Below are 27,693 nucleotides of genomic sequence, written 5' to 3' on the forward strand. Positions count from 1 at the left end.
TCTCCCACCTGAAGGGGCTTTTCCTGAGAGAACCTTAGGCAGGGGATTTTTCAATTTCTTGGGCAATTCCCTCCAAGTCAGTTACGTTACGTTGGGAATTCTGCATATTCCCAGCATGCAATGCAGGATGAACTACTGCACAGGAATCTGGCCACTGGAATATCTGGGCTCATCTGTATCTTAGTGATCTTAGTTCTGGGAAAACAACATCAGGGAACACCAGAAGGTGCTCTGCTGTTCTTCATCAAAATAACACAGTGGGTAGAATCGAACAGGGTCTAAGCGACTTACACTGAGATGCGTGGCAGAACTGGACAAGAAGTAAAGTTCCATCTTGAAGAGGGGAACAACGTGCACCACCTTTTATACTTTGACAAACGGTGTGGTGAGATTCTCGCTCATCAGTGGCAAATTGCCAATTAATGGTGATTATCGCTGGTACAGTGTCTGACCAAACTCGGTCAATGAGCTCATGTTGGGAAAACTTTGGTCACATGTACCCCATGTCAGCCTCCAAGAACGCTCACTTATGGGATGCTTGTGCCTGTCACTGTCGCTCTTGGGCTGCACCAGCAACTGCTATTGGATTGCTACAGGGAGGAAACTGGTGCCTAGCTGTCACCTTAACCCACCTCAGGGATCGGACCAGGTGCCATCTCCTAGCTCTTTATGTTCTCATAGCACTTACTCACTTGGAGCCTACTTGGTTACTCACACCATCCCTGCCTTGCCTTGTCATTTTGTGCTTTGCCCCCTTAGTCAGAAAGACCAGGTTCATCATGTGACCTTGTTGTGCCATTCTGCAAAGACAGGAAGCTCACCATATTTGTTAACAGGGAGACAGTCTTCACTCCTGACACTCAAGGATATGGGGCAAGTGCAGGAAATTGGTACTTATTGGGCCTTCAGTGCTAGTTAATGCCAGTGCAGACTCAATGGGCCAAGGGGCCTTTACTGCTCTGTATGATTCTCAGGGGGTCCACCAATAAATTAAAGGCAGCCTCGGATATGACTCATGGTGGTCAGAGTCAGAATCCTCTCCTCATAACGGTGAGAATCTAACTGACAGGCAGCCTATTGCAATGCAATCTGTATGCCTCTTTCTGAGTCGTCTTACAACCTCTGGTCTGTACATACTTGCTTACTGTGACCTGCCTATACCGCTTGTAAACAAAGCTTTTTACTGTTATTTGGTACACGTGACAATTAAGAAACTAATCAAACCACACCCCACTACTCCATCTTGACTCTTTCTGCCTTACTTTGAGCTCATTTCCTCACAGAATGAGAATAAAAGTAAGGCATTGAGGGAGATGAAAGTGAGTGGCACACTATTACTGTCAGTGCAGTTGGGGAGATGTCCTCAGTGAGTGAGTTGGCGTTGCAAAGGATATGCTGGGTTATTGGTGTCGGAGGTTGGCATGGGTGAGAGTGGGTGGCAGAGGTATTGTTGGTGATAGTGAGAGAACATGAGCCTTGGTGGGAGGTGGTTACGGCAGTGGATAGAGAAAGAGTGTGAGGCATGGGAGAGAAGATGGTGAACCTCACCCTGGTGCTGTTGAGAAAGACATTGACATCCTCCCTAGGCATTCCCCAGATGGTTGAGACTGCTTTGACCTGGGGTGGCAACCTTGGAACATGCTGGCATGATGTGGCATGTGATCTCCACTCTTGGCCCTGGGGGAAGCCAACGTCCCACCTGAGCACCATCCCATCCAGCAGGATTCATGCCCACACAGTAGGATGCCCATTTCCCTGCCTGCCACGTATGGTTCAAATGTCAGGAACAGTGTCAAGCTGACAGAACTTTTCCAGGTACACAATAGGCTTTTTAAAGATGACATGGGATGTTAGTGAATTCCAGAACATCCATTGAGTTGTCCCAGTATGATGGTACAGAAGTTGGATGTTTGAGATACCAGAGGAAACACGTAGTTACTCAGTGAGACAATCTTGGTAAAATACAATGGGAGTTGAAAGGATTTATGCCCGAAACGTTGATTCTCCTGCTCCTCAGATGCTGCCAGACCAGCTGTGCTTTTCAAGCACCACATTCTTGACTCTGATCTTCAGCATCTGCAGTCCTCACTTTCTCCCAGTTGAAAATACAGGGGGAATCTCTCAGTGAAAAACCCTCTGAAAAACCCAGCACAACACGGACTTAGTCAAAAACAAATAAGATTCATCCCAATGGGATCTGAGAGAGAAATTGGGATCTTGGGTTAACGTCTTATCTGAAAAGTTAAAAATCACACAACACCAGGTTATAGTCCAACAGGTTTAATTGGAAGCACACTAGATTTCGGAGCGCCGCTCCTTCATCAGGTGGTTGAGATACTGTAGTGCTCCCTCAGTTACTGCAGTAGGACTGTCAACCTAGAATATGTACTGAAGATGTTTGAGCGGGAATTAAACCCATTTTCTCTCAGCGGCAAGAGTGTCACACACTGAACTTTGACTCAGTGAAGAGGGGTATAAAGCTACACCAAATACCTTTAAAGACAGGCTGAATAGGCTGGGACTATTTTCCCTGGATTTTGGAGGGGTGACCATATATAGGTTTATTAATTCATTGAGGGGTATGGATAGGGTGAATAGACAAGAGCTTTTCCTGGGAGTGGGGGGAGTCCAAAACCAGAGGGCATAGGTTTAAGGTGAGAGGGAATAGATTTGAAAGGGACCAAAGGGGCAACTTTTTGACACAGAGGGTAGCGCATGTATGGAATGAGCTGTCAGAGAAGGTGGAGACAGATACAATTATAACATTGAAAAGGTATCTGGATGGGTCTATGAATAGAAAGCGTTTAGAGGGATATGGGCCAATTGCTGCCAAATGGGAGTAGATTAATTTCGGATTTCTGGTCAGCAGGGATGAATTGGACTGAAAGGCCTGTTTCCATGCTGTACAACTCCATGACTCTTAGTAATGAAAGACTTTGGGCAGCGAACAGAATTCCATTTATCAGTGTGAAAACAGCCCCCAATTTCCAGGCTACACCAATAGGAGATTATTAAGTGTAGTTTTAGCTTGGGGAGGGGGGGGGTGTGGGGGCACAGGAAGCTGTGGGTGGGATGCAGGGAGGTGCATGCTCGATGGTCCTGAGACTCACTGCCTGGAATCAGGGGTATATTGCCACCAGGAAAAGACAAAATAGTCCATCCAGATGAGAACAAAATGAAGACGGATCTTAAGGTTCATAATTGATCACATGAGAAAGTAAGAACACTCTTCCTTTGAGATTTCTTCACTGTTTGTGGCTGCATCGTGGCTGATGTCTTCCCTTAGTCCAACCTTTCAACCCTATCTTCTCAATATTTCATTACTTTAGTGCACAAAATTTATCAATTTCTGATCTGAAAATGACTACAAAATAAGCCGTTTGGCCTTTGCTTCTGCTCCATCATTCCACAGGCTCATGCCCAATTTGACTGAGGCTTTAGTTCCATTTTCTCACCCAATCATCCCCAATATCCTTTAAGTCCCTTAATGGTAAATCTACTCGATAGCTGAACATCCGCAGCTGTCTCGGGTACAGAATTCTAAAGATCTGCTGCTCTTTGAGAGAAGACATTTCTCCTCTTCTCCATACAAAAACATGAAACATAAGAACAAAGAGCAAAAGTAGACAATTCAGCCTCTCAAGGCTGCTCCACAATTTGATACAATCTCATCGTAGCTTCAACCTCCCTTTCCTGCCTGTTCTCCATAATCCTGCAATGAGGGGATTTCCTCACTCAGAGAGTTGTGAACCTGTGGAATTCTACAGCACAGAAAGCTTTTGGGGCCAGTCATTAGATATATTCAAGAGGGAGCTGAATAAAGGGATCAAGGGGTATGGACAGAAAGCAGGAATTGGATACTGAGAGTGCCTCATCATCCATGATCATATTGAATGGTAGTGCAGGCCCGAAGGGACCAAATAGCCTACTCCTGCACCTATTTCCTATGTTTCACGACATTATTCATTAAAAATCTGTATACCTCCTCCTTAAATTTACTCAAATGTCCTAGCATTTATTGTTTTTGTCAAATGAAATCTGAACTTAGAATTCCTACAGAGTGGAAACAGGCCCTCCAGCCCAGCAAGTCCACACCGACCCTCCGAAGAATAACCCACCCCCTCGTTTCTCTACAGTAGCCCTGACTAATGCACCTAACACTGTGGGCAATTTAGCATGGCCGATCCAACTACTCTGCACATTTTTGGATTGTGGGGAGGAAACCGGAAACCCACACAGACACGGGGAGAATGTGCAAACTCCACACAGACAGTTGTCCGAGGCAGGAATCGAACCCGAGTCCTTGTCACTGTAAGGCTGCAGTGCTAGCCACTGAGCCACTGTGACACAGCCCTTCCCCCCCCGCCCCCTTCTTTAACTGAGACTATGCCCCTATGCGCTGGTTTCCCAAGTCAGCCTCTCCCCTGTCAATCTCCTCAAGACTTTTATTGTTCCAGTTAGGACTCCTCACATTATGAAACTCCAAAGAATACTGACTGCAATTACTCAATCTCTCCCCATCAGACAATTCCCATCGAACCATTCCAGTGAGCAACTTTAATGTTTGAAAATCAAATGTTGAGCTTGTTGACTCAAAATAAAGCAGTGATGTGTTACAGTCATCAAACATCAAATGAATGTTCATTTAATTACATTTTTACTTAATGTCATTCATCTGAAGCGCTGGATGAAGATTCTACGCCTGGATTTAATGAGGGGAAATGGCATTTCAGTCTATGTTCCAAAATGGTTGTTTTTATTTTCATCTCCTGCATAAGGTTTGATTCTTTTGTGGGAGAACTGGATTTATCTTCAGGTGAGAGGCTAATTATTAAGATTTATAGGCAATGAAATATCACAATGTTCAGAGAATGAAAAAGCTTGAATAGGTGTCTAAATTGGTCAGGGAGGAGTGATTAAACGCTCCGAAGGGGGCAAACATTAAAACCACAAAAGGAAGGCTTCTTTTATGTACAGAGTGAATGGAATTTGCAAAGAGAAGTTATCAATTTCTTGCTCCACGTATGAACAGGCAGTTAAAGTGAAAGAGCTGAATGTAAATGATTTCACAGAACTGTAATGTTGCAGAAGGGAAGCTATTTAACCAATCTGCCTGAGTGCTGATGAAGAGGCACTGGACTCAAAATGTTAACTCTGCTTTCGCTCTACAGAAGCTGCCAGACCTGGTAAGCTTTGCTAGCAATTTCTGTTTTTGAACCTCCTTCTATTACTTAGTGCCAATCTCCTACCCATTTCCCATACCCTGGCACGTTATTTCAATCCAAATTACCATCCAATGCCCTCTCGAGTGCCTCAATTGAACTGCTTCCACTACATTTCCAGGCAGTGCATTCCAAACCTTACCTGTTGTGCAAAGGAGTTTTTGTTTCATGCCTCCCTTGCTTCCTCTGCTCATCAGTTTGAATTTATGCCCTTCCTTTCTTGTTTCTTTTATGAGCAAAAATGGCTTTTCCCTCTCTACTCTGTTCAGCCCACTCAGGATTTTGAAAATTTCCATCAAATCTTCTCTCAGCCTTCTTCTCTCCAAGGAGACCAGCTCCATCTTAGAGTCATAGAGATGTGCACCACAGATACAGACCCTTCATGCCAAGGGTTCATGCCAACCAGATAAATTAAATCAACCCAATCCCATGTGCCAGCATATGGCCCATATCCCTCTAAACCCTTCTTATTCATATACCCATCCAGATACCTTTTAAATGTTGCCATTGTACCAGCCTCCACCACTTCCTCTAGCAGCTCATTCCATACACGCATCACCCTCTGTGTGCCCCTTATGCCCCTTTTAAATCTTACCCCTCTCACCTTAAATCTATACCCTCTAGCTTTGGACTCCCCCCACACCAGGGTAAAGCCCTTCTCTATTTTTTCTATCCATGTCCCTCATGATTTTATAAACTTCTATAACGTCACCCCTCAGTCTCCGATGATCAGGGAAATGCAGCCCCAGCCTAGTCAGCCTCTCCCTATAGTTCAAACCCTCCAACCCTGACAACAACCTTGAGACATTTTCTGTGTCCTTTCAAGTTTCACGACATCTTTCCTGTCGTATGGAGACCAAACCTTCTTCAGACCTCCTTCTAACTGAAGTTTCTCATTTCTGGAACCATTCTTGGAAACTGCTTCTGCATTTCAATGGATTAATTTCTAATCAGAGCAGATGTAAAAGGGAATTGCTATGTTGCTGAATTGCCTCATGTATTCCAGGAACATTCCGATAGTTTTACCCACACCCACAACAAGCATGAGCTGGCAGACAAAGTGGGAGTGTGTAAAATGACCATTCAAGGGCTCTATCCCTCAGTCAGATATTTTACTTGTAGTGGGAGTAGCCAATACCTGATTACTTAGGTTACCAGGCAAGCCTTGGGAACTGAACTCGGGGAAAATGAGCTTCAGAGGTCTCTTGGGGCCATGAACCCTAACCCTACTCCATGGTCTCTTGTCCCCCTGACCTTTCCAGTCATTCCAAAGCCCTTGCCCACTGTTCAACACTCATCCCCCTTCATCCTTGACCCTAGTATCCCAATTCAAAAGATGAGCAGGGTCACCCTGCAATTCCAGCAGTGGCCACACCACTCCTAGAGGCAGTGTAGGGGCATGAGAGGTGACACGAATTGGCACAACTTCATCTTGTTGAATGGTGGAGATCAAGCCTGAAGCCTGGGCTATCACCAGTTTAATGACTAGCCAGGCAAGCAAGGCTGTGTTCATTTGAAGAGATGGAACCACTAACCCCTTGAGTGCAAAATGCAACTGATTGTTGTAACACCAGGCCACTCAGCCCTTGAGTTTGTTCCATAACTCATTTAGTCTGTAGATCTCTGTGACTTGACTCTAATTACTTCCCTCAGCTGCAAATTTTGTTTTATTCTCACCCAACAACAATCTATCACTCCTAGTCTGAAAATTTGAATTGACATTGCATCCACTGGTGCAGTAGAGAATTCAGATTTCCACTATTCTTCATGCAGAAAAAAATTCTAGTTCAGTCCAATATTAAGATTTTGACTCTATTTTTTCCCACACATCTCCAAGGCATGAGAAAATGGGAACACATCTATCAAAAACAGAATTGAACAGAGTTAAAAATCACACAACACCAGGTTATAGTCCAACAGGTTTAATTGGAAGCACACTAGCTTTTGGAGCGACGCTCCTTCATCAGGTGATAGTGCTATCACTTGATGAAGGAGCATTGCTCTGAAAGCTAATGTGCTTCCAATTAAACGTGTTGGACTATAACCTGGTGTTGTGTGATTTTTAACTTTGTACATCCCAGTCCAACACCAGCATCTCTAAATCAGAATTGAACAGGGCCTTGATTTCTGTATTTCCCCATAACGTCAGTATCTCTGACAGTGCAACACTCTTCTCAGTACGACCCAAGAGGATCAGTCTGCATTATTGCTCACCAAGCCTTTGAGTTGGCTTGGATCTCTTAACCATTGAGCAGTTTGCCTTTCTAACTGGCGCATCCCTCCCCCATGGTTTTAGAGTAATTGCAGGCACTGAATGGCTACTATCAAGAGTCATAGAGTCCTACTGTCATACAGTACAGGAAGCAAACCCTTCATTCCAACCAATCCATGCCAACAATATTGCCAAACTAAACAATTCCCAACTTCCCGCGCTTGGCCCATATCTCTCTAAACTTTTTCTGTTCATGAACTTTGCCAAATATATTTTAAACATTGTAAGTGCACCTGCATCCATCACTTTCTCTACAAATCACTCTCTGTATAAAAAAGTTGCCCCTCAAAAGTTGTCCTTTCTAAATCTTTCTCCTCTCTTCTTAAAAATATGTCCCATCGTTTTGAACTCGCCGACCCTAGAGAAAAGACGCTTGTCATTCACCTTATCTATCCCTCTCATGATTTTATAAACCATAATAAGGTCACCCCCCTCAATCTCCAATGCACCAGTGAAAAATAAGACCATAAGACATAGGAGTGGAAGTAAGGCCATTCGGCCCATCGAGTCCACTCCGCCATTCAATCATGGCAGATGGGCATTTCAACTCCACTTACCAGCGTTCTCCCCGTAGCCATTAATTCCTCGAGACAACAAGAATCTCTGAGACTTTCCAGGATATTCTTAAATCCATTCCCAGCAACATCCTGGTATGTCTTTACTGAACACACCCCAGTTGATAGTATCCTTCCCTTATTATGGTGACCAGAACTGCACACTGCACTCAAGAACAGGCATTTGTGGGTGGCACAGTGGCTCAGTGGTTAGCACTGCTGCCTCACGGGTTCAATTCCCGCCTCAGGCAACTGTCTGTGTGGAGTTTGCACATTCTCCCTGTGTCTGCGTGGGTTTCCTCCGGGTGCTCTGGTTTCCTCCCACAGTCCAAAGATGTGCAGGTTAGGTGAATTGGCCATGCTCAATTGCCCGTGGTGTTAGGTGCATTAGTCAGAGGGAAATGGGTCTGGGAGGTTACTCTTCAGAGGGTCAGTGTGGACTTGTTAGGCCGAAGGGCCTGTTTCCACACTGTAGGTAATCTAACCCATCTAATCTAATGTCCTGTACAACCAATCCGGAGACCCTATTAATGTTCTGAGGGTCCAGGTTCAAATGCCTTTTGGGAAGGAGACTAGCCATCCTCACCTAGTTAGATTAGATTAGATAACTTACAGTGTGGAAACAGGCCCTTCGGCCCAACAAGTCCACACTGACCTGCCGAAGCGTATACCACCCAGACCCATACTCCTACATTTACCCCTTCACCTAACACTACGGGCAGGCCTGGCTTACATGCGATTCCAGACCCACAGCAATGTAGTCGACTTTTAACTGCCATCTGGGCAATTAGGGATTGGCACAAAATGCTGGTCTATGCAGCGGCATCCTCATCCCACGAATGACTAAAGAAACAGATTCACTAACCTAATGGGAAATTCAGCTATCACTGTGTGGCTGGTTCAAAGCAGCCAGTTAAAAGAAGATTAACTATTAAACCTGCACAGTGAAATAGTTTTATTACAGAGGATGCAATAAAATGAGAGCATTTACAGAGAATGAAGATCCAATGTATTGGATGGATAAGGGGATTTGTGTTGTCTGCCTATTGAACAAAAGAAAACACATACAACTGTCATCTAGTACCCTTTAGGGAAGCACGTGGATTGTCAGAATCTTTGCTTGCTATCAGGTTTAGTGCTGAGTTAGTTGATCTCAGTGATAGTTGCGTATTCATTCTGTAACCTGGAGTAAGGAGGAGGCAAGATTAGTCTACGTTCTACCCTCCTCTGTGACTGGTGACAACCTCTTTGTTTTGGCGTGGCTAATGCACAAAGGAACTCTTGCTTGCTGCCCATGAATAAGGCACAATTAGAAAACATAACAGCCGAGAGGTCAGGCTGGGATGCAGGCATCCTCTGTTTTATTAATTGGGGTATTAATCAGAAGGCTACAGACAGAGGAGCAGGAACAGGCCATTTAGCCCAATCTGCTGAGCCATTCAATAAGATTATCGCTAATCTGATCATTGAGAACTCCACTCTCCTGCCTTTTTATCACGGGTAAAAACAAGGACAACAGATGCTGGAAACCAGAGACTAGATTAGAGTGCTGCTGGGAAAGCACGGCAGATCAGGCAGCATCCGAGGAGCAGGAAAATTGACGTTTCGGGTAAAAACACTTCATCAGGAATAGAGGCAGGGTGCCTGCAGAGTGGGGAGATAAGTGAGAGGGGGTGTGGGGGTCGGGCGGAAGTAGCATTGAATACAATAGGTGAGTAGGGGTGGGGATGAAGGTGATAGGTCAGAGAGGAGGGTGGAGTGGATAGGGGAAGGGAAGATAGGCAGGTAGAACAGGTCATGGGGATGGTGCTGAATTAGAAGGTTGGAGCTGGCGTTGAGGTGGGGGAAGGGGAAATGAGAAAACTGGTGAAATCCACATTGATGCCCTGGGGTTGAAGTGTTCCGAGGCAGAATATGAGGCGTTCTTCCATCCCCACCCCCATTCACCTATTGTACTCTATGCTACTTTCTCCCCTCCCCCACCCCCCTCTCATTTATCTCTCCACTCTGCAAGCACCCTGCCTCTATTCCTGATGAAGGGCTTTTGCCCGAAACATAGATTTTCCTGCTCCTTGGATGCTGCCTGACTTGCTGTGCTTTTTCAGCACCACTCTAATCTAGACTCTGCCTTTTTATCATGACCCTTGGGTCATTTACAGAGACTTGCCAACTTTAAGGGGGTTTAAATGGTCATTGGATAGACATATGGATGAAAATGGAATAGTGTTGGTTAGATGGGCTTCAGATTGGTTTCACAGGTCGGTGCAACATCGAGGGCTGAAGGGCCTGTACTGCACTGGAATGTTCTATGAGATTATCAGGAGATGGGGGCGAAACACATGATTGCATCAGGATCTCAAGCTGAAGACAACCTTTCTCCTCCTGGAAGGTACCGTCTGAAGCTCTGGTGGAGGCACATACAATTGTACCATTTATGTGGGAACTGGTTTATCAACTTAAAAAAGAAGAATGTAGGGCTACAGGGAGAAGACCAGGGAATGGCACAAGGGCTTTGCTCCTTTGGAGAGCCAGCGCAAATATGACTAATGGAATGGGATCCTTCTATACTGTCACTGAACTCTATAAATTGCTCTTCAGACCTCGAAGGAGTATTGAGGACAATTCTAGTTCAAGAAATGTGTCAAGGTCTAAACCAGAGTAGAGCCTGCCCCAATGCCAGTGACATGTTACTCTGGACAAGAGGCTCTGGTTATGGAAAACAATTCAACAGAGTAGGATTGCTCGCCCTTGAGTTGAATATTCCCAGACAACTGCGGTGGGTCTGGTGATAATGGGGAGGAGAGGAACCATTTCTGACACTTGCTTGAAGAACCCACTAATGGATAGGGATGCCAATCTGCTCACTACGAACCCAGTCAGGGTCCACGCTCCACCCAGTTTGTTCCTGACATTGAGGTTCCAAAGCCCGTGAAAATATCCAGCCCTTGGGAAGGCAAGAGCTTAAGATGTGACATGGTGGATGGTTCCAAGATGATTAGAGGCTGGGTTTGGGCCAGTGCAAGGATAGGTCTTCTCTCCGGCCAATGGCCAAGGGGACAGATTAAAAATCATTGGCAAAATGGCTGAAAGAGGAGATGAAGCGAAAATACTTTATTCAGAGAACTATTGGCATCAGGAACACTCCACCTGAGGTCTGTCTCCGATGGAGTTTAGAAGGATGAGGGGGAATCTGATTGAAACTTACAGAATACTGAGAGGCCTGGATAGAATGGACATGGAGAAGGCGAGACCCCAGGACACAGCCTCAGAGTGAAGGGGTGACCCTTTAGAACTGAGATGAGGAGGAATTTCTTCAACCAGAGGATGGGGAATCTGTTGTTGCCGCAGAAGGTTGTGGAGGCCAAATCATTGAGTGTATTTAAGATAGAGATAGATAGATTCTTGATTGGTAATTGGATCAAAGGTTATGGGAGAAGGCAGGAGAATGGGGTTGAGAAACATTTCAACCATGATTGAATGGTGAAGCAGAACCAATGGGGCGAATGGCCTACTTCCGTTCTTATATCCTATGGCCTTACAGTCTTATGGTCCATCTGAAAAGGTAATATAAGCTAAAATAGAATGGAAGCAAGTAATCTGAAAGAAAGTTGGTGATGACAAAAATCTTGCAAAGGTAAGGTCACCATCATCCCACTCCCTCATTAGAAGGAGAGTCCTTCATGATAACCTTAGTTGGTGTGGGAATTCATCCCGTGCTGTTGTGATCACTCTGCACTGCAAGACAGACATCCAGCCAACAGAGCAGAAGTGGGTACTGCAGATGCTGGAGATTAGAAACAAGATTAGAGTGGTGCTGGAAAAGCCCTTCATCATTCGTGATGAAGGACTTTTGCCCGAAACATTGATTTTCCTGCTCCTCAGATGCCGCCTGGCCTGCTCTGCTTTTCCAGCACCACTCTCATCTTGATCCAGCCAACTGAGCTCACCGGCCCCTTCTTACAAATGAAGCACAGTTGTGGGACCAAGCATGGCTAAACTTTGAAAGGACTGGCAAGTTAGACTGAATGACTTCTTTATCTATCAAGCTGGTGACACAGTAACAGTACAACAGGAGCCGGAAGCTCATTGACTCCTTCCAATTTACTTTCTTTTCTCTCTTTTCCTAAACTTCTTTTAATGTTTCCATTTATGATGGTACCTCACGTTTACTTTTCACGACTTCGGTGGAAGGTTTCTCCTCCTGGCACAACATCCTGGAATAGTGATATAGGCCTGCGGCCTAATGGGACAATCTCCCAGTGTGGTGGTCAACTCCAGGATGAGTAGTCTCAGTCTGGCATTGTGGTCTTGTCCTGGTGTGGAGGTCTTCTTCTGCAGCTTCTGGGTCTTCCAGCAGCTGGTTGTGAAGGTCTAGTCGACATAGACGTCTCGTCTGGGCATGGCAGGGTAGTCTCGGTCCAGCCCTGCGTGGTGTTCTCTGCCCAGTTTTTCAGGCGTACCCTGAATCCACGAGCAGTCAGTTGTACTGTAATGAACTCTTACTTCTTTTTTCTTATTATTTGTGACTTCTGTCATTAATTAAGGTACCATGTATGGCAATGTACAAAACTTTTCAATGTCTTTGTTGTAAACACACAAGAGACAATAAATTGATATTCTATTTTATTATATACAATATTCTGCAGTGCCATATGTTTGAAGTGAATGCAGAGTTCTGCATCCTTGCTTCAGCTCTCCTGCCCTCTAGTGTTAATAACCTTTACTCTCTCATCCACATCTAGAGGATGCTTAGCTGCAATTTCCGCCATCCACAGTGAGATACCGCAACAAAACTCATGTTCCCCTCCCCTCCCTTGTCAGCCTTTCACAGGGACCATTCTCCCTGGGACACCCTGGTCCACTCCTCCTTCACTCCGAACACACCCCGCACCCTCATGACACCTTTCCTTGCAAGTGCAGAAGGTGTAACACCTGTCCGTTTACCTCCTCAGTATCCAAGGCCCCAAACACACCTTCTAGGTGAAGCAGTGCTTCACCTGTACTTCACACAATCTGCCTTCACTGCTCACAACGTGGTCTCCTCGACATTGGGGGAACAAAACGTAGACTGGGTGACCACTTTGCAGAACATCTACATTCTGCCCACAAAAAAGACCTTGAGCTTCCTGTTATTTTAACACACCACCCAGTTTCCTGGCCAACATCTGTCTTAGCACCTCATTCTCCATTTGGGAACTTCACAGTCTTTTGGACTCATTGCTGAGTTCAACAATTTTAGGATTTAAGGCACTTTCTCCCATATCCGTATCCCAACCCCCACATAACAGGCCTTGTTATCACATGGTCTGCTATTATGCACACCCCTCGTTAGCCAATAATAGTCCCCATGAGTAGCCATTCATTTGCCTAGACTGACTGTTATCCACTCCTTCATCTGTCTGTTTTATTGGATTCTGTCCCCATCTGTCATTTATGCCTTACCCCTGGTCCCACCTTGTCTTCTGCAATTAAAACCGACCTTGTCATAGCTACCATTAGTTCTGAGGAAGGGTCACTGGTTCTGAAATGTTAACTCTGATTTCTCTCCACAGAGGATGCCAGACCTGCTGAGCCTTTCCAGCATTTTCTGTTCTATTTTCATTCTGTGGGGTCTTGCCAAAAGGCCAGTCACTTGGACACAATGACCAACAGAGCTGGTCAAATGTTTGAGGTGTAAATCGGGACACTGAAGTAGACAAGAAATAAAAAGCCAGTGCAAGACAAACCAAATGAAATCTTTTCATGCCACTCACCATGAGGTCTTGACGTGTTTGAAAGGAATTGATGTAATTGACATAATGTGAGTACTCCATCTGGCTGAGAATAGCTGTCATACATGCCACAAAATTACTCTAGAAAAGAAAATGGAAAATGGATTGTAAGCAGGACATGTCATCACCTTCAAAACATAGACAACAATAGATTTCTGACAAAGCATACTATTCGGTGATACAATATAAGATGTGTGGTAAGCTCAACAGGACTGGGGTTAACAGATTGCTTTTCCATCGACTTGTGTCATGTTGCAGACTAGTTAGTTGTGACCAATTGCTATGAATGACCAAAACTATTACTGTTGCTTTTCTCTTAGTGGGTCATGAGTACTTTTGGAAGTCTCGCCCAGACAACGTGGTGGAAGCAGAGTTGTTGAGCATCTTTAAGGCAGGGTAGAGATACTCCTGTCAAGCAAGCGGTTTTTGAAAGGTGATCAGGGACAGGTGGGAATGTGGATTCGAAGTGACAATCAGATCAGTCGTGATCTTACAGAGTTGTGAAGCAGACTGCAAGACCTGGATAGCCTACTCCTGCTCCTGATTCACATGTACATGCACATGTATGTAACCACTAATTCTTTGGTTCTGATGTATCAAGCTCATCCATTATTAAGATAAGTTGTGTCAATTGACCAATAGATTAATGTGGGGACAAGACAATTTTTGCAATTAACCCAATTCTCTAAAGCTTGTCCCCATCTACATGGCCCATCATCTATGAGATCTAAGTCAGGAGTGTGATAGAATACTCCCCACTTGACTGGATGGGTGCAGCTCCAATTCCACTCAAGAAGATTGACACCATCCAAGTCAAAGCAGCAAAGTTGTTTGGCACTGTATCCAGCACCTTCAATGTTCACAAGGCACATGAAAACATCACCACCTCCATGTACCTCTGACTTGGAAATTATTGTTTCTGCTTCACTATTGCTGGGTCCACATCTTGGAGTTCCCTTCTGACCAGCATGGTGAGTTTACTCACATCTCAAGAAAGCCGCTCACCTTTCCAAGGCAATTAGCGATAGGCAGCAAATGAGGTCCTAGCTGGTGAGACCCATATCCCATTGGGATATATTTAAACATTTTGATGCCAAACCAACCATTATCAGATTACAGCCTGAATATCTGCAAGAACAGATAAGCCAGGATTTTGTCTCATTGTGTTTCTTGTGCAAACCTTTGCAAAAGGTTTGCACAAGTTGTAGCTGTGAAATTTGTCTTCAAAAAATTATGTTTCATGGGATATCAAAGGGATCTGAAGGAACAATTAAAACGTGAAGAATCTTGAAATGTTTTTTTATTATGCATCTTAATTCCCCGGAGAAGAACATCTTACAGAATATTAAAGAATGGTATTTCAAGGAGTCTTTTCTGTAAAACAGCAGCTGGTTGCTCCTATCCTGCATTTCATAATCATTTTGTAATTCTTGCAATTGCTGCAGACCAAGTCAAATTGGGGCAGCCAGTCCAGAGAGCTTTCTATCTGTCACAAGTATTGGTCCAAGACACGCCTGCAATGAATCAGAGAATTCCTACAATCAGGAAGCAGGCCATTCAGCTCACACTGATGGTCTGAAGGGCAACCCGCCGAGACCTTATCCCTGTGGCCCTGCCTTTCCCATGGGTAATCCATCTAGCCTGCACATCTTCAGACACGATGGGCACTTCAGCATGGCCAGTCCACCTAACCTGTACATCTTTGGATTGTGGGAGGAAACCGGAGCACCCAGAGGAAACCCAACGCAGACACGAGGTGAGTATGTAAACACCACACAGGAAGTTGCCCAAGGGTCCCTGGTGCTGTGAGGTAGCAGTGCTAACCACTGAGTCACTGTGCCACCCCAATGCCACAATGGGGCAGCAAGGTTTCCCTCAACCACGTATCACCAAACTGAATGGTATAAACAAAAAGGTTTTGAGTTGGCTGACAATTAGAGGTACGTACAAACTATTTAATTCTGTAATTCTCAGACAATCCTTTGTGACCTCCTTCCTCTGAGTACAAGCTACAAAGAAATCAAATGCTGATTGATTCAGTCGAATTCCTGCACCATTAACGTCAATGATCCTTCACTCTGTGAACTAATAAAGACATTGTTCAGTCAATGCATTCACAAGGGTTTTCAGATAGATATGGATCAAAAGGACCACTCATCCAGTAAGATGCTACAATGAGATAGAAATTGTATTGGTTACAAATTGGACGGTTCGATCAAAGTACCTGCACTACCATGATAGGTTGAATGTTCTCCTTCTACATTGTAAGATTCTACTCTTACCTGAATACAACAAATACAGGGCAGCACGTTGGCTCAGTGGTTAGCACTGCCGAGTTCGATTCCAGCCTCGAGCAACTGTCTGTGCGGAGTTTGCACGTTCTCCGCATGTCTGCGTGGGTTTCCCCTGTGTGCTCCGGTTGCCTCCCACAGTCCAAAGAAGTGCAGGTCAGGTGAATCGACCATGCTAAATTGTCCATAATGTTAGGTGCATTAGTCAGGGGTAAATAGGGGAATGGGTGCGTTACTCTTAGGAGGGTTGGTGTGGACTTGTCAGGCCAAAGGGCCTTTTCCATACTGTAGGAATCTAATCAAGCTATCTCTAAACAGCAATAAAACAAAGAACCGCGGGTGCTGGAAATCAGAGACAAAAGCAGAAATTGCTGTAAGAGCTTTGCAGATCCAGCAGCATCAGTGGAAAGAAAGCAGAGTTAATGTCGGGTCTTCTGTCCACAGATGCTGCCAGGCCTGCTGAGCTTTTCCAACATGTTCTATTTATGTGACCGTCTTTGAAAGACAGAATGACAAACTCCTGCTCCTATTCTCTATGTCTGTGTGAAGTCTATAGGAGCACAGGGATCACAGTCGCTCAGTAGATCATGACCTAGCCTCAAGTTTCAGATCCTGATCTTTCGTTACTGTTTTCCTTGGTTTACTGAAAGCAGAGCTTCATGTTAGAGGCATCGATTAATTTCATCATCTAGAATGGCCTTTATTGAGAGGAGTCAGATAATCTCCCGGCTGTTCCACACCCTCTTGTTGCTCCACGTGCAATGCTAATCTCAGAATTAGCTTTTGCTATTTTCAGCTCATTTCAAAGTTACAAGTTATTTCCAGCCCAGTAGACCCATCCTGGGGAGTATGCTTGACATAAACACAGAAAGCAGCAGCAGGAATAGGCCATTCATTCCTTTGAGCCTGTTCCACCATTCCGTAAGATCATGGCTGATCATTCAATTCAATGTCCTGTTTTCATTTTGTACTCTTGTACTCTTTGATCCTTATAGCCTGAACAACTAACCAAATTGAAAACATGCAATGCTTTGCCCTCAACCAGGAATGGCTCAGTGGTTAGCACTGCTGCATCCCAGTGCCAGGGACCCAGGTTCAATTCCAGCCTCGGACAACTGTTGAGTGTTTGCATGGGTTTCCTCTAGGTACTTTGGTTTCTTCACACAGTCCAAAAATGTGCAAGTTAGACGGGCTGGTCATGCCGAATTGCTCTGCTGTGTCCAGGGATGTGCAGGTTAGGTGAATTGGCCATGCTGAATTGCTCTGTAGTGTTCAGGGGTGTGCAGGTTGGGTGTATTGGCCACGCTGAATTGCTCTGTAGTGTTCAGGGATGTGCAGGTTGGGTGGACTGGCCATGCCGAGTTGCTCTGTCGTGTCCAGGGATGTGCAGGCTGGGTGGTTTGGCCATGCTGAATTGCTCTGTAGTGTTCAGGGATGTGCAGGTTGGGCGGATTGGCCATGCTGAATTGCTCTGCCGTGTCCAGGGATGCAGGCTAGCTGGGTTAACCATGGGAAATGTGGGGGTATGGGGAGAGAGTGGGATTCTCTTCGGAGGATGGGTGCAGACCCGATGGGCCAAATGGGCTCTATCTGCAGGATAGGGATTGCATGAACTGAATTTTATGGCAACAAATTCCACAGACTCACCATCTCTGGGTGAAAACATTTCTCCCACTCTTCCTCATGTGATCCTAGAGATAGAATTACACCTTTTTCCTGTGTTTAAATAGCTTCCCTTCAAATGCATCTTGGCCATTCTTCTCAACTATTCCTTGTGAATTCTGCATGGCAACATTTCTCTGCTTCTGAAATGTCTCCTGAATTTCTGATTTCATTTATCAATATTGTATCTGTAAAGTTCTAATTTTATTTCTAAGTTAAAAAGAAAACCTTTTCTGCCTGTATCCTGTTAAACTCTTTCATTGTCATTGAGTTTAACTTCCTCACGTGACCTGATTCTTTCAGAAAAATAGTGACTGGCACCTCTAGCCTTTTGAGACAAGTGCGTTTGAGATCCCTTTGTGTTATGTCTGAAGTGGTGCTGCCTCAATTTACCTCAAAATGTGCCGAATGGCCTTTCTTCCACTCCTATGTCTTATGGTCTTAAAATGGCCTGACTCTCATGTTTTTGCTCTGATTTCTCCAGACCGAGGAGATAATTCCTCTGAAACACGATTCCTTTCCTTTTCCCATTTCAACAGCTTGTTTAGAACAACGTGCAACCATCAGACCATAGGAGCCAAAGTAGGCCATTCAGCCCATCGAGCTTGCTCTGCCATGCAATGAGATCATGGTTGATCTGATCACCCTCATCTCGACCTTCCTGCCTTTCCCCCGTAACCCTTGATTCCCACACAGATTAAAAACCTGTCTCAGTATACTTAACAATTTGCGAACCCAATCAAGTAAAGGGCAAGCGAGTTGAATTATCCTCAGAATTTAACCCTTTGAGCTTTGGTATAAGCCCAGAAGAACGTGCACTTCATGGCCAGCCTGTGCAGTTTGCCTGGCATCAGGCAGACAATGGTTTCAAAAGCTAAAAGCAGTCCTGAGAAAGCCAGAAAACTTACTGATAAGGCTGAGAGGAAGACAGGGTGGCAGGCACCTCATGTATAGCATAGATCCTGACATGGACCAGTTGGACTGAATGACCTGTGTCTCTGGTGCCTATTCTGCCTAAATTCTAAGTAAAAATGAAAAGGCCTGGCACATTCCCATGCAGTATGCCAGTCATCAACGCAGTCACCACTCAGTCCAGTCTCCTCCATCTCTATGCCAATGAGGTACTAAATTGCTCTTCGTGAAGTGTTCCTTTTATTAGCCAATAAATCAGAGGTCAGAGCTGCTATCAGCACTTATTTTATAGTCACTGCCATCTTTTTTATTAAATTCATTTTGAAAGATGGCCCAGACTTCTGATGGAAAGACGCACCGCAGTAAAGGTGGTGGGAGCAGTTTGATGGCGCTGTCCTTCAAAAGCTTCAAATAAAAACACGATTTCTCAGCAGAATTCTTCAATCCTGTGAAATGGCACAACGGATGTGGACCCCGCCACTGAGATCCCAGCAGTAACTTTGCAGGACCCGAACATCTAGGCAGGATTCTCGAAAATCAATGGTTCCTACGCTATGTCTAACAGGATGACTAACACCACCCCCCACCATTCAGTCCCCCGCAAACATGAAGGAAAATGTACAAGGGAAGCCTTTCAATATGTCAAACTCGGGCATGAGGAAGCACTTGCACTGCACCTGCACCCTTCACAGCCGCGTAATATCTCAAAGCATTTCACAACCAATGAAGTGCCTTTGTTCTAACCTAAGCAACACAGCAGCCAATTGGACACAGAAGTTTTTCAACAATCAGCAATCCTCAGCTAGTTATGGACAAGTGGAGCACAAGGAGAGTCTGTTTGGTCCATCAAGTCTGTACTGGTTCTTTCATACAGTGACTCAGCTACTCCGACCCTGCAACACCCCCACCTCCCACATTCCTGACCCTTTTTCGCCTGCAAGGATGGCCCAGTGGCTCAGTGGTTAGCCCTTCTGCCTCTCAGCACCAACGACCCAGGTTCGATTCCACTCTCGGGCAGCTGTGTGGAGTTTGAACATTCTCTCCATGTCTGTGTGGGTTTCCTCTGGGTGATCAGGTTTCCTCCCACAGCCCAAAGATGTGCAGATTAGGTGGATTGGTCATGGGAAATACAGCGTGACAGTGATAGGGTGGGAGGTGGGACTGGGTGGGATGGTCTTGATGGCCCAAGTAGCCAGCTTCCACACTGTAGGGATTCTATGATTCTATAAGAATTAGGGGCATAGAATCACAGAGATGTACAGCATGGAAACACACCCTTCAGTGTAACTGGTTCATGATGACCAGATATCCTACATTAATCCAGTCCCATTTGCCAGCACTTGGCCTGTACCCCTCCAAGCCCTTACTATTCATATATCCATCCAGATGCCTTTTAAATGTTGTAAGTGTACCAGCCACCACCACTTCCTCTGGCAACTCATTCCATACATGCACCACCCTCAGTATGAAAAAGTTACCCCTTAGTTCCCTTTTAAATTTTTCCATGATCACCTTAAACATATGCCCTCTAATTCTGGACTCTCTCAACCCAGGAAACCGACGCACCAGAGAAAACAGCCCCAGCTTATTCAGCCTCTCCCTATAGCTCAAACCCTCCAATCCTGGCAGTGACATTATAAATGTTTTCTGCACCCTTTCAAGTATCACAACATCCTTCTGATAAGCTAAAGAATATGCTATTACGCCGCCCATTCTAAATCCTGATCATTAGTTGTGTAAAAGCATTTCACTATGGCCAGCTAAAACTTAGCTTGGTCTCTGTGGTGAATACATGTCAGCCAGAACTCTTCCCCACAGCCCCAACAAAGGCAGACTGTTCAAACTACTGCAGCTGCACTTGGAAGAGGGAGGTCAACTAATGCTTTTGATTGTGTTTCAACTTCAGATATTGGATGAAGATGAGACCAAGGTCGTGGTGACTCTCAGTGCGAGGCTTAATAATGTCTCAGATCTCCAGTCTCTCCTTTCAGTTTTCCTTTCCTGCCATTCTCACAGGCTTGTTAAACCCGAGTTTTATTTGTTACAGACCAAGCCAGACCTCCACAAAACATTTCAAGAAGGAAGCCGAAATCCTAACTTTGCGAGTTGTTTAAAGCAGGTGTCACATGAGAGAGATGTCGCTGGTCAAACCAAGTAGTTTTAAACAAAACAGAATTTATTACAAGATTGCCAAATGAAACACAAGCAATAGGGAACAATAACTTAACCTATCCGAAAAACCAACAGGATATGCCAACTTAACAGCGCTGTTCCAAATACTTGCAACAATCCCCATAAACACCACTTGGCACAAAAGATGAAATCAAACCCAGGGTCTGACAGGAGACAAGCCAGAGAGAGAGGAGGATCGGAGTGGATTTATGGGGTCCAGAAGCTTTTTCAACACCACCATGCTAAAACCAAACAAACCAAGCCAGAAGAAAGCTGACCTGGGAGGACTGGCCACTCCCCTTTTACTGTACAAATGTTTTTTTTTAAACTTGAAAGCCTTTTGCCTGAGGCATCACCTGTTAGCTACAATCAAACTGACCCTAAAACCCTTCAACTTAGACTTTTCAGAGTCTGTGTTTTTTACGACCTCTCTGAAAAAAACAACAAGGATAACATAACCTTGTCAAAGAAGCAGCATTGTCAAATGTCCGAGGGACAAGTGGAGTTTATTTTAGATAAATGTGAGGTGCTGCATTTTGGAAAGGCAAATCAGGACAGGACATCAACACTTAATGGTAAAGTCCTGGGGAATGTTGCTGAACAAAGAAACCTTGGAGTGTAGGTTGAAAGTAGAGTTGCAAGTTGATAGGATAGTGAAGAAGGTGTTTGGCACGCTTGCCATTATGGGGCTGAGCATTGAGTAAAGGAGTTGGGAGGTCATGTTGCGGCTGTATAGGACATTGGTTTAGCCACTTTTGGAATATTGCATGCAATTCTGGTCTCTGCTATAGGAAATATGTTGTGAAACTTTAAAGGGTTCAGATAAGATTTATAATGATGATGCAAGGGTTGGACAGTTTGAGCTATAGGGAGAGGCTGAATAGGCTGGGGCTGTTTTCCCCTGGAGCGACCAAGGCTGAGAGATGATCTTATAGAGGTTCACAAAACTATGAGGTGTAAATAGACAAGGTCTTTTCCCAGGGGTGGGGGAGACTAGAAGTAGAGGGCATAGGTTTGGGGTGAGAGAGGTAAGATTTAAAAGGGACCTAAGGGGCAAATTTTCAGGCAGAGGGTGGTGCATACATGGAATGAGCTGCTAGAGGAAGTGGTGGAGGCTGGTACAATTATAACATTTAAAAGGCATCTGGAAGGGTATATGAATAGGTCGGCATGGGCGAGTTGGACCAAAGGGTCTGTTTCTGTGCTGTAAATCTTTATGAATCTGTGACTCTATCTTATTGTGATTAACTGCAGCCTCTCTAATAATCTCTTCAACCGTAATGTTGAGGAACACTGTACTCTTTTAACCTTCATTTCGGGTCTGTCATGAAAATATAAACACTGCTCATAAGCAAAGGAGGGAAGAGGGAATTCTTTTGAGGGAGTTGATGAGGAAGAGATGAGAATGTTGACATTTTAATCGTAATGCCTTGTTATGAGCAACGCATCCTTGATCTGGGCAAAAAAATAATTACAGAACTAATTGGGAACTGAGCCTACCCACAGTCAGAAAATGTCATTTGCTAAATACAGCAAGTAATTTATTAGAAAATGTCATGTCATACAAACTTCTGAATGGATCTTCAACCTTTTGTGCCATGCAATTTGTTCAATTAATCCCACAACCAGCATGACGGTAACTGCGTTTGTGAGGGTGAGATGGAAGAAATGAGTTGAAATAAACACAGGGGAAAAGACAGCATTCCTCATTTGCCATTCTTGGCTCAGTTGGTTACAGTCTTCTTGCAATTACAAAGTTGGCAGATCCCCTGGCATTATTTAAAGTGGGGGAGCTCTCTCCAGTGTCCTGACCAATAATCAGGGCGGCACGGTGGCACAGTGGTTAGCACTGCTGCCTCACAGCGCCTGAAGACCCGGGTTCAATTCCCGACTCAGGCGACTGACTGTGTGGAGTTTGCACGTTCTCCCCGTGTCTGCGTGGGTTTCCTCCGGGTGCTCCGGTTTCCTCCCACAGTCCAAAGATGTGCGGGTCAGGTGAATTGGCCATGCTAAATTGCCCGTAGTGTTAGGTAAGGGGTAATGTAGGGGTATGGGTGGGTTTCGCTTCGGCGGGTCGGTGTGGACTTGTTGGGCCGAAGGGCCTGTTTCCACACTGTAAGTCTAATCTAATCTAATCTAATCTAATCATCCCTCAATCAGAAAGAAAACAATCTTTACGCTGCTACTTGTGAGCTCTTGCCTCTGTCTTTTGTCTGTTCTAATTTCCATATTACGACAATTCAAAAGCATGTCATAGAGTCAGAGAAATGCGCAGCACGGAAACAGACACTTCTGTCCAACTCATCCATGCCAACCAGATATCCTAAACAAGTCCCATTTGCCAACATTTGGCCCCATTCGTCTAAATCCTTCTTATTCATGTACCCATCCAGATGCCTTTTCAATGTTGTCATTGCACCAGCCTCCACCACTTCCTCTGGCAGCTCATTCCATATGCACACTCCCCTCTGCATGGAGAAGTTGTCCCTTATGCCCCTTTTAAATTTGTCCCCTCTCACTCTAGACCAATGCCTTCCAGTTCTGGACTCCGAGTTTACCTTATCCAGGCCCCCTCGTGATTTTGTGTTGCTGGAAAAGCGCAGCAGGTCAGGCAGCATCCAAGGAACAGGAGATTCGACGTTTCGGGCATAAGCCCTTCTTCAGGAATGAGGGAGGAAGTGAGCTTCTTCAAGGAAGGCATCTTTGCAAGAGGATTCGCAGTAGGTTAAAATCTTCGAGGAGAAAGTGAGGTCTGCAGATGCTGGAGATCAGAGCTGAAAATGTGTTGCTGGAAAAGTGCAGCAGGTCAGGCAGCATCCAAGGAACAGGAGATTCGACGTCTCGGGCATAAGCCTATTCAAAAACAGCCCCAGCCTATTCAGCCTCTCCCCATAACTCAAGCCTTCCAACCTTGGCAACATCCTTGTCTAGAAAATGCTTTTGTTACATCACGATTGGTGGATTATCAATGGAATTTCCATCCTTTACTCTTCGAAGCTTTTTCCCTTACCATTTAGGGCAACATTGTCCCTGTTTTTCATGATAGTTATGAATGATCTCAGTGTGGAGGGAGCAACTTCAAAGGTTACAAACATCACAAACATCGGGGGAATTGGAAACTGAGAGGAGGTCAGTGTGGAGCTCCCAAAAGGATATTGACAAGTTGGTGGAGTTGCAGGCAGGTGGCAGATGTGGAGATATGTGGGGTGATGCAGCTTGATAGGAAGAACACTGAAATGCAGCATAGAATAAAGGGTACAATTTTAACATGGGTTCAGGAGCAGATCAACCTGGATGCATTCGTGCACAAGGACAGGTAGGGAGAGAGCAGTAACTAAAGCATGCAGTATTCTCAGCTTTATTATTATCAGCACAGAGTACAAGAGCAAAGAGGAGATTTTGAACTTTCACAATACACTTGTTGGGCCTCAACTGGAGCAGTGTACACAGCTCTGGGTGCAACATTGCCGGAAAGATGAGAATTTGTTATAGAGAGTGCAAAAGCGGTTTCAAGGAACGCTTCCAGGGATGAGGAAGCTCAGTTGTGAGGATGGATTGAAGAAGTTGGAACAGCTGTCCTTGGAGAGAGGATGTCCAAAAAGGAGATCTGACTGAGGTTCTCAAAGTCATGTGTGCGCTGGTTAGGCTACGTCAGGGAAAATGTTCCCATTCATAAAAGGAACAATAACAGGAGGGTCGCACTCAAATCGATTGACCAAAGGTACAAAAGTGAGGATTTTTCACACAGCAAGTAGTTAGGCCTGGCATGTTCTGCCTGGAATGTGGTGAAAGCAGGTTCCATCAAGGCATTCAGGAGAGCTTTAGATCATTATTAGGAAAGAAATGGTGTGAAGGGTACGGGGAAAAACCAGAAGCTTGTCACCAGGTAATGATGCTCATTAAATGAGCCAGAACAGGCGCAACGGGACAAATGGCCTCTTTCTGTGTCGTGACACTTCTGTGAAGCTGAGATTTGTTGATGAAAGATGGCGATCATGTTTAGCGTTGGCCAATCCTAGTACCAAGGCTAACCCTAATCCCTCAAAGCCAAGATAATACAACCTATCATGCTCCAAGGAGCTCATTGAGAGCTGACAGGCCTATCAGAGGGCAGGATTGGCAGGATATAAAGATAAAACAGAGACTTGGACCTTTTGGGTCCTAAAGATGGCCACTCAAGGCCGATTCCTCAGGAGATGCACGGCAATGTTTGATTGGGGAGAGAAGGATTGCTGGATAGGTGACGGAGATGGAATCACAGGCAGAGTTAAGGGGAGTAGCTTTCAGGAGCCAGCCCCCTTGCTCACCATCCCTGCATCTGATTGCTCCCAGGTCATGGCATGTGGGTATGTCGTAATGTTCTTTGCATCTTCAAAACACAGTTTGTATTGATCATTTGAGCCTTTACACCCAACCATCAGGTACCAACAAGGAAAATGTCCATTTGTAAGGTGAAACATTGATGTTGACATGAGTATAGCGTGTCATGGCTGAGAAGGATGGGGTGAGGTTGGTGTCAGTGGTTCAACTATCTTGTTGAGACTAAACAAAACACATGATTTTTGTGGGTTTCATAAAGGGGTCATCTTATACACTGGATCAGCTTCTATACTGCGATCTACAATACTTGAAAAGAGTTCAGATCAGAGTGGTGCTGGAAAAGCATAGCAGGTCAGGCAACATCCGAAGAGCAGGAAAATCAATGTTTCAGGCAAAAGCCCTTCATCAGGAATGCTTCATCAGCCCTTCCTGATGAAGAGCTTTTGCCTGAAATGTCGATTTTCCTGCTCCTCAGATGCTGCCTGACCTGCTGTGCTTTTCCAGCACCACTCTGATCTGAACTCTGATTTCCAGCATCTGCAGTACTCACTTTTGCCTCATATTCGAAAAGACTCAATTTCTCCAAAACTGCAACCATAATCTTCATTTGTATCCTCTTGCCTGGGCAAAAACTCAGTCCATAAATTGGTTTATTGATCTTCATCGCTCTTTCTCTGATTGTTTTCCTGAGGTACCACGATGTCATCTTCCTTTTATTCCTCATGGAAAAATCAGCCTCAATGAGGGAAACAACGATGAAAGGGGGAGAGAGAAGAGCCTATCACAACTTGGTCAGAAGTCAGAGTTAAAAAAATGACCAGACTCATTTGGACTGAACTGACGTGACAGAACAGAGAAACACACTGAACTCCTTTTAACCACAAAGAACTCCTCTTATTGTTAAAAATCGCACAACACCAGGTTATAGTCCAACAGGTTTAATTGGAAGCACATCAGCTTTCGGAGCATCGCTCCTTCATCAGGTGTTAGCACAACCACCTGACGAAGGAGAGACGCTCCGACAGCTAGTCTGCTTCCAATTAAACCTGTTGGACTATAACCTGGTGTTGTGTGATTTTTAACTTTGTACACCCCAGTCCAGCACTGGCATCTCCTAATCATGACTCCTCTTATTATGTTCAGTGCTTTCAAGCATTTTGATTCCTGCTCTGCTCATACAGAGAGAGGATTTGCTTAAGGTGCCTCGGTGGGAGTGCTTGATGTATGATCAGTCAGTGAAATGACAGGGAAAGGATCACAGCTTGCAAGGATAATAAGGAAACCTGACAGTGCACATTCTTGTCACTGGAATGCTATCCACTCTGTGGGAGGGAGGTCCTGTTTATCTTCCTCTTTATAAAAGATAGTTGTTTCTCTTCACTGATTCAAAGATGTATCTATTTAGAAATCGAGAGCCCCTCTTTGCCATCAGAGTTGCCGTAAACTTCTGCACGAGCGCTTTGCCAAATTTTATAATCTCTAAACAAGACTACATGAGTGGTGTTTCCCTTTCCCCGGCAATACGAACAACTTGAATTGTTTAGTCCCTTTTTGTCATCCTGCCAGGACAACCAATCCATAACCTTTGAGATGTAATCATCATTACCAGGCAATTTGTACACAGCGAGTTCCAGCTAGCAATTACGAGACTGACCCTCCAGTATTTCTGAATTAAGAAACTCGCTATTAAAGTTTTTCATCTCACACTCACCAGGACAGAGACAAGAATACCAGCATTTCAAAGGACACTGTGTAGGGAGCTGATTGGTTAGCAATTCAACTGTGATTGGTCCAGATGTTGCCATGCGGAGTGTACCAGGGAAACATTGTCTCCTGGGCTTTTGTTTAATTCAAAAAAGGCACAATGACACGACATTATTTTTCTTGGCGGAGGAATCAATGACTGAGGACATCGATTTAAGATAAGGGGCAGAAGGTTTAGAAGGGATGGAATATGTCTTTTTCATTCAGGGGGTGGAGAGAATCTGGAACTTTGAGGGTTATGATAGCAGAAACCCTTGTAACATTTAAGAAGCATTTAGATGTCCACTTGCAATGCCAATGCATAAAAGGCTATAAGGAGAAAGTGAGGACTGCAGATGCTGGAGATCAGAGCTGAAAATGTATTGCTGGAAAAGCGCAGCAGGTCAGGCAGCATCCAAGGAGAAGGAGAATGTACGTTTCGGGCATGAGCCCTTCTTCAGGAAAGGCTATAAGCTAAGTGCTGGAAAATGAGATTAGATTAAGGGCTGATGAAGGGCTTATGCCCAGAACGTTGATTCTCCTGCTTCTTGGATGCTGCCTGGCCTGCTGTGCTTTTCCAGCACCATATTCTTGACTTAAGATTAGTTAGGTGGTTGCTTTTGACCAGTGCAGATTAAATGGGCTGAAGAGCCTTTTTTCTGTGTTATAGAAATGTTATATGACTCTATATAAGGGATATGGGCCAAAGAAAGTTATATGGAGTTTGGCCACCAATCTCACTGAATGATAGAACAAGTTCAAGGGGCTGAATGG

The 27,693-nt window shown here is 44.8% G+C and overlaps 1 protein-coding gene across 2 annotated transcripts in view; it reads right to left on the minus strand.

Annotated features, from left to right (window-relative positions):
• The window catches only part of LOC132824791 (dedicator of cytokinesis protein 2-like), a 1,235,709-nt gene that overhangs the window by 477,240 nt on the left and 730,776 nt on the right, over window positions 1-27,693 (minus strand). For both annotated transcript variants that reach the window (XM_060839646.1, XM_060839560.1), the window contains exon 28: window positions 13,802-13,900. In XM_060839646.1, coding sequence (XP_060695629.1) covers window positions 13,802-13,900 — 99 coding nt within the window. The remainder of the gene's footprint in view (window positions 1-13,801; window positions 13,901-27,693) is intronic.

Source organism: Hemiscyllium ocellatum, chromosome 1, assembly GCF_020745735.1.
Source record: "Hemiscyllium ocellatum isolate sHemOce1 chromosome 1, sHemOce1.pat.X.cur, whole genome shotgun sequence".
Lineage (NCBI taxonomy): Eukaryota > Metazoa > Chordata > Chondrichthyes > Orectolobiformes > Hemiscylliidae > Hemiscyllium > Hemiscyllium ocellatum.